The sequence below is a fragment of the Rhineura floridana genome, chromosome 1, assembly GCF_030035675.1.
Source record: "Rhineura floridana isolate rRhiFlo1 chromosome 1, rRhiFlo1.hap2, whole genome shotgun sequence".
Lineage (NCBI taxonomy): Eukaryota > Metazoa > Chordata > Lepidosauria > Squamata > Rhineuridae > Rhineura > Rhineura floridana.
In genome coordinates, this window is record NC_084480.1 from 155629337 (window position 1) to 155645006 (window position 15670).

At 41.3% G+C, this 15670-nt stretch overlaps 1 protein-coding gene across 1 annotated transcript in view; it reads left to right on the forward strand.

Annotated features, from left to right (window-relative positions):
• GPR156 (G protein-coupled receptor 156) overlaps positions 1-15264 on the forward strand; it is a 43689-nt gene extending 28425 nt beyond the window's left edge. The window contains exons 8-9 of the mRNA XM_061628228.1: positions 4643-4798; positions 13990-15264. Coding sequence (XP_061484212.1) covers positions 4643-4798; positions 13990-15264 — 1431 coding nt within the window. The remainder of the gene's footprint in view (positions 1-4642; positions 4799-13989) is intronic.
• Positions 15265-15670: the final 406 nt, after the last annotated feature.

Sequence of the window (15670 nt, forward strand, 5' to 3'; positions counted from 1 at the left end):
TGCAGCATTGTGCACTAACTCCAGTCCCCGGGTCCGGTGGTGCTGCATGGAGATTTCTGTAAGCTTAGGTGACTGGCTGCCAGGATGTTTTTGGTTAGCAATGCTGATTTTTTGCCTTACTCATTGGAATCTTGTTATGGTTGGTATGGTATTGCATTTAGGAAGTCATCACTGGGTTTTGTTTTCTTTTTCTATTTGCATTTTATTTACCTCAGACCTTGCTCCCTTACATCCATAGAAGCAACAACAGTGGTTCCATGTGGTCAGCTCAACCCACTGATGATGCACCTTGTTGGTTGCAGGATGGTTTGTTTCTTGCCCAATAGTGGTAAAAGAGAATTCACATACTGGAAAGTGTGGCTTCAATTGCTGTTGTTCCCAATCTACTGCCTGTGAAGGTAGACCAAACTATGTGGGTTTTCTCTCTGTCAATTATTACTCACTGGAATTGGGTTGGCTGTCAATGTGAGTTTATAGCAGCCCACAGAGTAGGCAGGAAAGGGTAGAGAATCTTCTTAACTCTTACTCATTTGTCAAACCTCTCTGTAGTGAAGGGTCAAGTGTGTAAAGAGGTTTGGAGCAGCCACATTAAAAGGCAGGCAGGGCATTCCAGGTAGGGGTTGCCAACCTTGCTTGGATATGGATATAATTGCAGAGGACCCCTAGTCAAGCCTTACCAACAGCAGAATTCTAACCATATCTACTCAGAAGTAAGTCCTGTTGAGTTCTATGGGGCATAGTCCCTTAGGAAGTGTTTATAGAATTGCAGCATTCAGGGGCTTCCATCTTTACTCCTGAGTGCTCCCATCTAACATCTCCACAACACTAGGCTTTCTTCCTACAACAGCCTTTTGGTGACTGGCCTGGCCAGAGGGCACTTAAACCCTCCTTGCCAGAGGCAAATAGGCTAGATTAAATGTTCCTTACTTAGGCTGTCTAAGCAGGTGAGAAGACATGATCCCATCCCTTCAGCTGGACCTGGGAACACGCTCATTTAGCTAAGATTTCTATCTTCATTTCCAATCAGATATTTTTTTGTTTGTTTGAGTGGTATGCTCCAAGCAACTGTGGTTGATGCTTAATGTATCATTCTAATGACATCACTAGGGCCCGCCCCTATGACATTACTAGGGCCCATCCCTGAAATCTCAGGGTTTGGGATGCTTCTGACCTGGCAATCCTACTCCAATGACAGACCTGGATCCAGGGGCACCCCCAAACTGCATACCTGCTCCACCAGGGGGAGTGCAATCCCATCTAGGGCAGGCAATTGACTAATATCTTGGACAGAGGAACCACTCACCCCAGTGCCTCCATCTTGCCAGGATTCAAACTCAGCTTATTTTCCTTCATTCATCCCACCACTGTGTCCAGGCCCGCACAGCCTCTCCTTACTCAGATGTTATGGAGAAAAGAGCTGAGTATCATCAGCATACTGATGACACCTTGCCTCCAAACTCCTGATGTCCACTCTCAGTGACTTCATATAGATATTAAATAGCATTGGGGATAGGAAGGTACCCTGTGGTATCCCAAAGCACAACTGCACAACTGTAGGTAAGACTGGAACCACTGTAACAAACTCTCTATTTCCCATTCCGTGGGGCCAGTCCAGGAAGATACCATGGTCAGTTATATCAAAAGCTGCTGAGAGATTGAGAAGCAGGAGCAAGGTCCTCCATTTGGAGTGAACAGCCTTTGTTTTATGATTCTTCATGTCATAAATTATGTCTTGCATGGGCACTGATGTCTAGTCATCTTTTCCTTGAAGAGACTGATAACCTAACAGTTGGGAATTTTTCCTGGTCATGTCCCCCATTGCCGATTGTTATCAATACTTGCCTCATTGCATTTTTTCTGGAGTCAACAAATCTGATATTCAACTCAGTGTCACACAGGAGTAAGGGTCATGGAGAGCTGATCCCATAGTTCAGCGCAAGCAAAGCTTAATGCTATGGCCTACTAACATGAGTTTTTTAAAAAAAATAATCTCATGCCAAGCTGATTTTTTTGTTTCTTAGAATTCCTGAGCAACACTGGCTACAGGGCTGCTAGTCTAATGCTTAACACCAAGATATTACAAGCAACTAGCAGCCTTGTACATGGTGTTGCTCAGGAATTCTAAGAAACAAAAAAATCAGTGCAGTTTTAAAAACAGTTGTTGGTTTATTGATGATTGATTGATTAAATTTATATTCCACCCTTCCTCCCAGAAGTTAAAATCAGTGCAGTTTTTAAGGTTCAGCCCACCATCTTAAAAAGGCATCCAATTGTATCCAAGTATAGCTGAAAATCTGCTCATTGATCTCAGGAACCATCATCCAAAATTTGGTTGTGATATCTTAAGAGTTCTGGGCGCCTCATTTTAAGAAAGATATAGACAAGTTAGAGCGGGTTCAGAAGAGGGCGACGAAGATGATAGCCGGTATGGAGAACAAGTCTTATGAGGAAAGGTTGAAGGAACTTGGCATGTTCAGTCTGGTGAAGAGAAGGCTGATGGGTGACATGATTGCACTCTTTAAGTACCTGAAGGGCTGTCACATAGAGGAGGGTACAGATTTATTCTCTGGTGCCCCAGAGGGTAGGACTAGGTCTAATGGTTTTAAATTGCAGGAGCGTAGATTCAGATTGGACATTAGAAGGAACTTCTTGACAGTAAGGGCAGTTTGGCAATGGAACCGACTGCCTAGGGAGGTGGTGGGATCCCCTTTGCTGGATGTCTTCAAGCAGAGGCTGGACAGCTATCTGCGGGAGATGCTCTAGCTGTGGATTTCCTGCTGTGAGCAGGGGGTTGGACTCGATGGCCTACAAGGCCCCTTCCAACTCTATGATTCTATGATTCTAAGAGTGAACCGGCAAACAACTTTCCAAAATATATAGTAGATTGTAGTTTCAAGCAGGTCAATTCCCTCCCTCCCCTCCACGTCCTTTTTCTAACTGACACCTTCAACATTCTGTCGCTCAGCTGCCCTCATCCCTTAGAGGTAACTGTTAGCGACTAGAGTCATGTAGTCTGCCAAATGTCCTGTTCCTTTAGATTCCCCCTCTCCCCTCAGCAGAAGTGAAAACTGTTTAAAGGAATCAATGCAGAAATCCAGAAGAGTTGTGATTGGGCAATTGAGTGTTCATCCTGTACACTTAAAGATAACAGTAAAGTCAGTCTGAACTCAGAAGAATTAGTATTTTTTTAAAAAAACCTCTGTCCCTCAAAATTCTGAAGCTCCTGGAAACTCAGAGCTGTTTTTAAATTTTGTTTCTCTTTTAATTTACAATGTTTTATGTTTGTGAACGTAAACCCTTTTTGGGTTGTCCTATTTCATTTCCAAACTGACCACACATTTTATTATTAGAGGGAATCATGTACCAAATGTGTTCGCTATGTACTTAATAACCAAATATTGGTTTTCGTTTATGTTTGGATACAATTGGATGCCATTTTGAATCAAGATGGCAGGCTGAACTTTTCAAAACCACTGATTTTAACCACTGATTTCAATAAATTATATTCCTGTGGTATAAGGGGACTAATGGCAGGCCAACAAAAGTGGTTTTTGCAAGCCCATATGGTCACCAAGAGACTTATACTTCCAACCTGGAAGGACGAACATGCACTGTCTATTATGCAATGATCCGATGACCTTACTGCCCTTGTGAAATTTGAACATATTCTTTATAAATGTCAATTTCATTTTGATATCTATCTGGTCATTGGGTGGCATAAACTTACATGTTTAAACTAAGATGGTAGTACTGATGGTCATTGTATTCTTGATGAGAGATATTTTCTTTTTCTTTTCTAGTTTTTTTCTGTTCTGTTGTTGCTTTTGTTTATACTTGCTATAATTTTTCTTTAAAACCCCAAAGAATTCCCGAGCAATGCTGAGTACAAGGCTGCTAGTAAGCAATGTACTAACAACTGACATAGGATGCAAAGGATGTTATATGTAAGAACATGTATCTGTTTTACTTACTGCTGAAGCAGTCACTGGATTTTACCCCATGTTACATGTGTCTGCACAGTCATTAAGAAAGCAAAAGAGAATGTTCTTGCTTCAGCTGGTTTGTAATGTGGATGTAAAGCATTCTGACCTTCTAGCTGCTTTTCTTGGGATCTCCCTGTCTGCATTTGAACTATAAAAATACTTAGTCCCAGATGGGGAAGGGAGCAAGAAGCACACAGTCTGGCAACTCACTTTCTGAACAGCATCATTTAGAAAGAGGACTATGAAAGACCCAATGAAAAGGAGGGGGAAGGTGACCATCCCATCTACCAGGGGATGGAAGCAGCCCCAATTTTATTTTATGTAAGCTACCTTAGGGAACGTTCTGGATCAACAGGCAGAGTAGAAGTTAAATACATAGGATAGGATACTGATTTGCATTAGAAATACCCATATTAGAATGTTCATATTATTATATATTAGAATCAGACCCATAAAGAATGAGAGAAATACGATGTTAGATTCAGGTGTGGACACTCATAGTTCAGTTGTGGTTATAGACAGAGGCCTAAACGTATGCAGCTTCAAGGATAAATGTTTTTCTCCTTTCTCGCTTGCTTTTTCTCTGGCACTCTCTTTCTATATGTCAGCTTTCCTCTAATATTACTAATTCTAGGTCTACAATATACTTTAATGTTCAGCAGGTCAGAAAATGTAAGTCTTTTGAAACACAGAAAGATGACATGGCCAAGTATTTTACCAGCTCAAGCAAGAACTTTCACTCTACAATGTACAAGGATGAAGAGATTTACCAGCTGTTGGGGGAGAAGAATTCCATGATGCAATGGCTGGCAGAGGTGAGAGGCATTCACTTAGTAGTGGCGGCAGACTACTGCTGGTGTATAACACTTTGTTTGCAGGATTTGAACTGGCTGCCAATCTGCTACTGGCCAAGTTCAGGGGTTTGGTGCTAACATATAAGACCCTATACAGCTCAGGATTGGGTTACTTGAGAAGCTACCATTCGGCAGGAGAGTTTCTCTGAGCCTCAAAAATTTCAGAAGCTTGCGCCACAGTAACTCAGAAAAAGGGCTTTCAGTGTGACCGGCCCTGATCTGTGGGAAAGCATCCTGTTGGAATATGGCAGGCACCCACTAACTGTACTTTCCAGAAATAATTGAAGATATTTTTAAAAAGCATTTTATTGTATTAAAGTCAACATACAAAACCAAACAACAAACTTGACCAGTGGTAAGTAAAGCAAGAAACAACAAAGAATACAGGTCCCAAATCGCTTGACCTTCGGTTGCAGAAAAATCAATAATAATAAAGTATATATTTCATAAACCAAGTGGGCTGAAGATTTTCTCATTTAGTCCCTCCACATCAGGCCATGTGTTATGAGGAGGTCCTAAATCTGTTTCAGAATTGAACTAGATCCAGGGGAACCAAAGACATTTTTGTTTTGACAAGTTTTGCAGCTCAATGAAAAGAACTCTGCCTAATCTTTTTGTATTGTTTTAAAACCTATCTTCAGTTATATTGAATTTTTTTTGTTATATGTTTATAATATGCTTTGACACACACGTAAAAGGTGACTTGCAGAATTATAAATTTAAATAACAACAATCCATCTGAAAACCATGGGATAAAAAGCAAGGAAGACAAGCCATTCCTTAAAAAAACTACACTAGTCATAAAACTCAAGGTAATACCTTCTCTATTCAGTGTCACCAGTGACAAATTATTAATACAGATAACTAATGTAGTGGAAAATGTGGGACGGCGTTGACACTTTATAAGGTACCCGGTCATAGAATACATGACAGGAAAAAAGTTACAGCAATTAAAAATATATATTAAAATCAGTTTAAAACAAATTATAGTCAAGATAATACAGTTGGTCTTAAAAATACAACAAAAACTACATACACAAGACACACCTCTGTGGGGATGGAATTCTACAACTTAGAGTGCCAGAGAGACTGCCCTCTACTTGGCTGCTACCCCCTCAAGCTTCATAGGGTTGTGGAACTATCAAGAGAGCCCCTGTGATGCCCCTGTATTTATAATACTTTAAATATGGTAAGTGTGGGTTTATTAGAGTAAATGAGGTAAGTGGACTGAGTGAGAGGGGGGAGTACATGGGTTGGAATGTTGATGCGTGTTGTATTATGATTGGCTGAGTGCTTGAGGGTCTGAAGGTATAAATGAGAGGATGACAGTTGAGAGTGGGTTTTGGTTGGTTTTAGTTGGTGGGTTTAGGAGTTCGTTTGGTTGGTTTTAGTTGGTGGGTTTAGGAGTTCATTGGTTGGTTCTGGGTTTTGGAGGGTGGATTGAATTAGGCGGGTAGTGAGGCAGGTTATTGATGACTAAGAAACATAAAGAGTAATGCATCTTATGAAACCACACGCTTGTTGACAATACCTTTAAGTAATCTTGTTATTCCCTGTGTATATAAATAAATATTTCTTGGTTTACCTAACGCAGTGATTCTCAAACGGTGCGCCCAGGCACACTGGTGCGCCCCAAGAGGTGGCTAGGTGTGCCTCAAATATTATGAAAGTATATTTTAAAAATGAGAAGAAACACATTTGTATAGGGTAAGTAATAGTTTTCTATAGTTTAAGTTATTTTTATTCATAGTTTAAAATATATTAATATATTTTTAATTTTGTACACGAAGTGTGCCAGAAAATTTTTATGTGTTTTACAGTGTGCCACGAACCAAAAACGTTTGAGAACCACTGACCTAACGCCCGATCCTTGGCTGGGTTTACAAAGACCAGAAGGGTGGGCAGGGCATATACCAAGGTTGGGAAACAGTATCAATGGTGGCAGCGGTGAAGAGATAGTGTAACATCATCAGGTATCCAGAGCAACCCAGGGCTGTATTCTTATTTTATAGGCACAAAGGTACAGGGGGGTTGTGGCCTGCAAGTGCACCCAGACACAAAGTAGCAATAAGCCCGGAGGAGACTAAGGCACAGTCTCAAGGCAATATCGTTTTACAGGGAGTGTCTGGTGGTGCTGCCTAGCAGTGGGATCTTGAGAGATCTTTGCTAGAGCCGGTGAGAGAACTCTTTAAAGACCAGGACCCTGAGGTGGGACCGTGACAAGGCGGTGACCACAGGCGGGATCCTAGCAGGTGGCGCCTGAGGTGGGATCCTGACAGGAAGCGTCCTGACAGCCCCCTCTGCCAATCTTGACACATGAGAGGGTCTGCAGGAAAGGAGGTAATATTTCAGATATTTGTCTAGCTTAATTGTGCTGCCTGAAGAGTACAGGCATACCCCGCTTTAATGTTCACAATGGGACCGGAGAGTATACTTTAAGCGAAAATAAACTTTAAGTGAAGCAATTGTCTTCACTTGTACTGCATTCAATCACCACTACATGGCAGCGGCGTCATGCCAATAAAGTGTACATTAGTGCGAAGCGCACAAACGTTAAGTGGGGTATGGGGACGTATGGAGCATGTACATTATAGCGAGGCGACGTTAAGTGCAGCGATGTTCAGCGGGGTATACCTGTATTTTCGTATGTTTGGTACACCTAGGCCACCCATTTGGACAAGTGCTGCATAATATCAATATCCACTCTGAGGCATTTATCTTAGAATCATAGCAGGAATCTAACTTAAAGCATGCTTGACAGGTGCCTGTCCAGCTGCCTCTTGAAGGCCTCCAGTGTTGGAGAGCCCACTACCTCCGTAGGTAATAGGTTCCATTGTCGTACCGCTATAAGACTTAGGAAGTTTTCCTGATGTTCAGTCAAAATCTGGCTTCCTGTAATTTGAGCCCATTATTCCCTGTCCTGCATGCTGGGATGATTGAGAAGAGAACTTGGTCCTCCTCTGTGTGACAGCCTTTCAAGTATGAAGAGTGCTATCACATTTCTCCTCAGTCTTCTCTTCTCAGAGCTGAATGTGCCCAGTTCTTTCAGTCTGTCCTCACAGGGCTTTGTTTCTAGTCCCCTTGTTGCCCTTCTCTGAACCTGTTCCAGTTTGTCTGCATTTTTCTTGAAGTGCGGTGTCCAGAACTGCACGTAGTACTCAAGATGAGGCCTAACCAGTGCCAGATAGAGGGGTACTAATACTTCACATGATTTGAAAACGATACCTCTGTTAATGCAGCCTAAAATTCCTTCTTTGCAGCCACATCATTCTGCTGGCTCATATTCAGCTTGTGATCAACAACAATCCCAATATCCTTCTCTCCTGTAGTATTGCTGAGCCATGTATCCCCTTCTTATAACTGTGCATTTGGTTTCTTTTTCCTAGGTGTAGAACTTTGCACTTATCCCAGTTAAATTTCATTCTGTTGTTTTCAGCACAGTGCCCCAGCCTATCAAAATCCCTTTGAGTTTTGTTTCTCTCTTCCAGGATATTAGCTATTCCTCCCAATTTTGTATCATCTGCATATTTGATAGCATTCCCTACACCTCCTCATCCAAGTCATTAATAAAAATGTTGAAGAACACTGGGTCCAGGACTGAACCCTGTGGTACCCCACTTGTTAGCTCCCCCCAGTTTGAGAAGGAACCATTGATAAGCACTATTTGAGTACAATTCTGTAGCCAGCTGTGGATCCACATGATAGTTGTTCCATGCAGCCCACATTTAGCTAGCTTGCTAATCAGAATATCATGGGCACTTTGTCAAAAGCTTTGCTGAAGTTGAGATATATAATATCCACAGCATTCCCACAGTCTACCAGAGAAGTTAGGTATTAGCCTTCCTCCAGTAATCTGGCACTTCACCCACCCTTCACAATGTCACAAATATAATAGACAGTAGTTCTGAGAGTTCTTCAGCCAGTTCCTACAATAATCTGGGATGCAGTTCATTGGGCTCTGGAGATTTGAACTTGTTCAAAATAATTGGGTGTTCCTTGACCATTTGTCTATCAATCTCAAGCTGCAGTCCTGCCCCTTCAGCTTCATGTTTGCCAGGAGCATCATAGACCCTCTTTTGGGAGAAGACTGAGCCAAAGTAGGCATTGAGCACTTCTGCCTTTTTTTGTCATCATTTTGCCATCCTCATTTAGCTGTACACAATTTATTTACTCTGCCTTTTACTATGCATGTACCTGAAGAAAGCTTTTTTGTTGCTTTCAGCATTCCTTGCTAACCTCAGCTCATTCTCAGCTTGAGCCTTCCTGATGCCATCCTTGCAATTCCACGCTACCTGTCTATATTCTTCCTTTGTGTCCTGGCCTTCCTTCCACTTCCTGTATGTGTGCTTCTTTGTTTTCAGGTCATCTCTACGCTTTTAGTGAAGCCACATTGACTTCTGCTGTCTTCCCCCCCCCCTTTTTTTTTCTTGTTCGAATTGTTTGCAATTGTGCCTTTATAATTTCCTTTTTTAGGAACTCTCAACCATCTTGGACTCCTTTTGTCATTGTTCCTCTTCTCATTGTTTCTCATTAGGGTAGCTTGCCATGAGAACTTACTTATCACTGTTCTGAGTTTATTAAAATCGGCTTTCCTGAAGTTCAGGGTACACGTATAGCTACTTTTAACTTTTGCTTCCTTTAAAATCAAGAACTGAAATATAACATGGTCACTTTCTCCCAGAGTTCCCATAACTGTCATTTCATCCACTAAGTCATCTTGTATATCCTCTGGACCAGCCTTTCCCAACCTTTGGGTCCCCTGATGTTGTTGGACTACAGCTCCCATCAGCCCCCGCCAGCATGGCCAATGGTCAGGGATGATAGGAATAGTAGTCCAGCAGCATCTGGGGACCCAAAGGTTGGGATAGGCTGCTCTGGACCACCTAGACAGGTCCCTCTGCTCTGCTCAATTAGGAGTCAAGAAATGAACCTCCCAGCACACGCAGCCGCTATTAGTTGCACTCAGCAGTTATCAGGCCGCACCCCTTCAACTCAAGCTGTTATGGAGCCCTTCAGCCTTTCCACCTACCCAGCTCTTTGCCTTTTATCTCTTCCTTTCTACAGCTCCACTGCCAAACTCCTGTTAGCTCTCCCTGCTAGCTCTCTGAGAGCTGGCTGCTTGTTTATCCTCTGGACCAGCTGAGACAGCTCCCTCTGCTCTGCTGTTAGGAGTCAGGAAATCTTGTCTTATAAATCATTCAGGATCTTCTGCCAACTCTTCAATACCCTTGAATCAACTGTTAATGGCAAAAAGATAAACAAACAAATCTTGGTAATATTGTCATCTTTATTGCATTTATTCTCGCTATCCAAGATAAATTCAGGGTTTTCTATCTGCCCAAATCTGATTTTATATTTTGAATCAGTGACTCATAATTAATTCTCTGAATACTTTTAGCATCCTGCACAAACTTCACCCCCAAATACCTAACAGGTTTATTAGAGATAGCCAAACCATAATGCTGTGCAATACATAATTTACCTTGCAAGGGTATCCTGATTGAAGTGATCACAGTTTTTTGCTTATTTATTTCATACCTGGATATCATCCCAAATGCTTTTATTAATTGAAACACCTGATATGAAGATTCCTTTGGTTTTACTGGTGATAACATAATCAGCATATAAAGAGATCTAATTTGCCCTGCTTTTATATAAACGCTGTGGATTTTCTATAGCATTTGCAGCAGTTTAGTTGCCAATGCAAACACTAATGGGGAGAGTAAGCAGCTTTGTCTTGTGCCTCTTTTAATTTCTTTGTCAAATGCCTATTTACCAGAATAGATCATCCCAATCCATATTATAAGTTGGTAGGGTATATTAAATCTTCTCAGAACCTCATACAGATAGGGCCGTTTCACCCTATCAAAAGCTTTTGTAGCATCCAAGAATAAGAGAGTTGGAGGGTTTATTTATCTGCACTTTATGTATTATATTTATAGCTTTTCTTATATTTGTGCTTAATAATCTACCTTTGATAAATCTGACTTAAGTCCCAATAATATTGATTTTTGCCATTATATCTGCCAAAAATTTATAATAGGTTTATTTTTACTGAATTCATCCTTTAATAATAATCCAATAATGCCTGTTTCCAACTTTGTGGTATCATTCCTCTTTGTAAATATGATTGGAACAAACTTCTCCTTGAAGACTTGATAGAATTCTACTCCTAACCCATCCGTTCCTAGGGCTTTGTCTTAGCTTTCTGAATATAATATTTTATTTCTTTTTCTGTTACAACTTACCAGTTTTTGATTATCTGTTTGTGAGATCTTAGTTAAATGTAAATTTCCCCAACTTAAGAACATGAACAGCCTGTCTAGTCCAGCATCCTGTTGTCACAGTGACCAACTAGATGCAGGAGCACTCTCCCCACTTGCGGCTTCTGGTAATTGGTTTTCAGAAGCATACTGCATCTGACTATAGTGGCAGAGCACAGCCATCATGGCTAGTAGCCGTCGATAGCCTTATCCTCCATGAATTTGTCTAATTTTCTTTTAAAGCCATCCAGGTTGGTGGCCATCACTGCCTCTTGTGGGAGTGAATTTCATAGTTTATCTATATACTTTTGAAGAAGTACTTCCTTTTGTCTGTCCTGAATCTTCCAGAATTCAGCTTCATGGAGTTCTAGTGTTATGAGAGAGGGAGAAAACTTTTCTCTATCCACTTTTTCATCCCGTGGCAGACTTTATACACTTCTATCATGTCGCCTCTGACTTGCCTTTTCTCTCAACTAAAAAGCCCCAAATGCTGCAATCATTCCTCATAGGGGAGTTGCTCCATCGATCATTCTGGTTGCCCTTTTCTGAACCTTTTCCAACTCTACAATATCCTTTTTGAGGTGAGGTGACCAGAACTGTACACAGTATTCCAAATGTGGCTACACTATAGATTTATACAACAGCATTATGATATCAGCAGTTGTATTTTCATTATGCTTTCCTAATGATCTCTAGCATGGATAACACAGGGGCAGAATGGCTATAATATGTGATCGATGCAGTTTGTAGCAGTGTACTACACAGGAGAATGTTATTATAAACTATGAATCAAAGTCTATGTAGAACATTGGTGTGATATTAGAGTGACCCAAGATAAAAGGTTTTAAATCTTTTACAGAAATTGTGCAAGGATTTTAGACTTGATTTTGTACACTAGACAAGAGATTAGCAGGACTTCCTCAGTATGCTCTTACATTGATCCCTTTGGGTTGAACATTGCCTGGGACTCAGGAGCCGCCAGTCTTCTCCCTCCCCCAAGGGCCCGCAGCACCGGCTCACATGCAAGAAACACAATCCCCTAGATTCACCATAGTAACCTGACCAAGGAAAGGGTGGCTGCGGTAACAGCAAAAGGTTACTTGCGGGCAACACGTGCACCCACCAAACCTCTAAAAGAAAAAGCAAGAAAGTGATGTAGGCTTTTGGGCTTTATGGATGGAGACTGGTGTCACTCTAAAGCCCTGGTCATCTCTATGGTGAAAACTCTAAATATTTTGCATTGGAAGTCTGGGCAAAATGGGCAGAAAACTGCCTCCACATTTTGCCTTCTTTCTCTAGATCCACAAGGGCTAGAGACTAGCTTAATTTTTTAAATGAAAGCTGAGGATCCGGGCCACGTAATGAACTAAGCGGACACCGGGTGGCATGGATAGAATCCGGGTATGGATTTGGGTGGCATGGATAGAATCCAAGCATCCACCAAACTCTGATGTTAAAGGTTAAAAAACGTTTAGGAATAGTGTTTAATATTTAGATTCTTTGTGACCAGTTTATCCTTCTTGGGATGAAACGTCAAATTAAAATCCTCATACCCTTACTCATGAAAGTTGCAATCCTATGCACAAATAAGCTTTGTTCCTTACTTGTGATTAAATCTAATTCAAATAAATGAATTTTACTTCTGAGAAAATATGGCTTATCTGGGGGTGGGGGAACCATGCAGCCTGATTTTACCCTTGAATCATGCATACCTGAATTGTGTTCCTTTTTTTGTGTTCTCTCCCCCCCCCAATTGGATGGTTCAGTCCATTCTGTAGGATAGACAGACAGTTCTCAAAACATGCAGAAGGTTGAGGTGATAAAACTTATTGTAGCATTTCAGGCTGCTGCAAGCTGGAGATGCCATGCTCTGTCTTGAGAAAAACACCCTTCACAAGTACCCCCCCCCCACAAACTAGCACATCAACGAGAACGGTTAAAGTTATAACCTACCCTGGATTTTGTTGTGCAATTTTCTACTCATAGGAGCCTCCTAAAAATGTGATTTGCCTCCTTTAGTCTGAAGTTATATGTAATACTGGCTTAATTCCATTCTGTAGTTAATGCATAATACAGCTGCAAGGTTGCTAACTGTGGCCAAGTGAAGCGAACGTGTTACGCCAGTGCTGAAATAACTACACCAGCTCTTAGTTCTCTTCCCAACATCCAAAGTGTTGGTGCTAATTTTTAAAGCCCTATTCAGGGTACCTGCAGGAACGTCTTCCCTCATACAAACTTGCCATTGTGCTAGGATCTGCTTCAGGGCTCTTCCTCAGGTGCCCCTGCCAAATGAAACAAGGCAGGTGGCAAGAGAGGAAGTGCTCCTCCATGACTGCACCCCATTTATAGAACTCTGGATGCACAAAGATGAGGGTTCTTTACCTAGCCAGTCTTCTGCTGTAGATAACAGGACTCATTTAGGTGAGAACAAAGTTTGAAATATAAGGCTCTGGAGAGACATGAACCTGGAGAGAATGTGTAGAACCCTCATCTTTGTGCATCCACTGGGAAAGGGTCTAGCCAGTAAGAGGGGCTCACCTATTGCCTACATTGTTGTTCATTCATTGCCAGGCAACAACCTTTTTATTTTTCCAGACTTTTAACATCTAATTGGATTTTAGTATAGCGTCTGATATTCTGATTTTATGGTTTTTTAAGATGATGTACTTTAAATGACCATGTGTTAATTATAAACTATCCGGATAATTTCAGTTGAAATCTGTTAAATACATAAATAAATATTATTTTTTTATCTATCAATTAATCCCTACTGTATGTGCAGTCAAGCCTAACCTGTTTTTTACATTCAAACCCTCACTTTATATTAGATTATTATTGTGTTTTGTGATATTAAAACTGGAAACATTTGCCTTTGTTCATTCCATACAGAAAGATTCAGCAATAGCAAGCCTTCAAGAACAAGTGAATAATGCTAAGGAGAAGCTGATGAGACTTGTGACTGCAGAAGACAACTACAATGCCGTTGACTCTCAATTTCCTTCTGCCTCCAACTCTGCAGTCAATTGTTCTTACCTGGCAACTGACGACCCAACAAGACATCTTTTTTCATCTGGCCTCTCAAATTTACAGTGCAGACCAAGATTGTTTAGTGAAAAAGATTTTGCTGATGATCAGGAATGCACAAATCTACATCAACAGAACATACTCCCAGAAATTACTGCTGTGTACAGATCACTGAATGGATACAAGGATGTTGCTGGCCATTTAAGTGCTAAAGGTGATCAAGATCAATGGCACACTAGATACACCACCACACTTAGTATGGATACCGTACAGGAACCACTCAGACAGTCTCTCTCCACACTGAGTGGAGAAGCAAAGCAGCCACCTGTGCCCCAGAAGCACCTCCCAGGGATCAGCTATGTGAGCAGTGAAAAGCTTCAAGAAATCTTGCAAGAGCTAAGTATGAACAACATTAGTGTTACCCAGATGTCTCCCGGGGGACCTGAGCAAAGTGCAGATTGCGAAATGTGCACAATATGGAAACCACAGGAGATTCAGGCAGATTTTATGAAGGCTGGTCCTTGTAAGTTAAGACAAGAGAAGGAACTCCCCATCCATATGCCTGGCCCTGTGACCCCTGATACTTTGCATATTGTGAGCAAAACAACCAGCAGAAGGCAAAGAAGCTTCAGTGGATTAACAGAATTTCCTCAGACTGCGGCAAGTGACACCAAAGGTAGAGGTTTGTTACATCAGCCACCGTCTTCGCCATCACCAGTGCTTAATAAAACACTTAACCACAAGAATGAAAACTGGTTCAAATGTTCAACCAATGAAGGGCACAAGTGGCTGTTAGATAAGCACCAAATGGAGAATGGTGTGTCCACGCTTTATCATAGCCGCTCCAGGAGCCTCCATCAGCAGCAGAATTTTCTGACACACACAGTATTGCCCCCCCTTTCCTCTCAGCACTTTTGTCCTGATTCTGATTCTGGCAGCAGTTCCTCTGGGAGGGCAACCCACTGCCATCACAGACAACGTTGTGAAGTTTGCCACTGCAGCCTATCTTCCTCTAGTGATAGCTGTATCACAGATACAGATCCTGAACTTGATATAGCCCTAGGCTATTCTGCAAAACATTTTGGTAAACCTCAGCCAATTGTGAACTTCCATGAGGATTTGGAGCCCACCTATGTGTAAAAGAAAATTCTGAATTTACTATACATTTCCATTCTTAGGTTCTGAGATGGGACACTCTTTACTTCTGAGCAGTACCTCTTCTTGGAGTATCTAGAGTGGCAAGTTTTAGCGCTATCCATACTTGTAGAATTGCAACTGACCCTCTGAGCCACATAGTATTTTGTGTATATAATATAGACCCCACTATTGTCCTTGCTAGTGGAAGAGAACAGTATAGACAGAAGAGTGACAGTGCACCTAAGCAGACCATTTTAGCAGCACAATTATTTTTAAAATATGTTCAAATGTTTTTTCATTCAAAATATTGCATGAATATATTTAATTTTTTAAAATGCAAGCTAAAAAGTTGTACTATGGCTGAAATAATTGATTAAACATGCTGCTAAAATGACACTGGTTAGAAAGA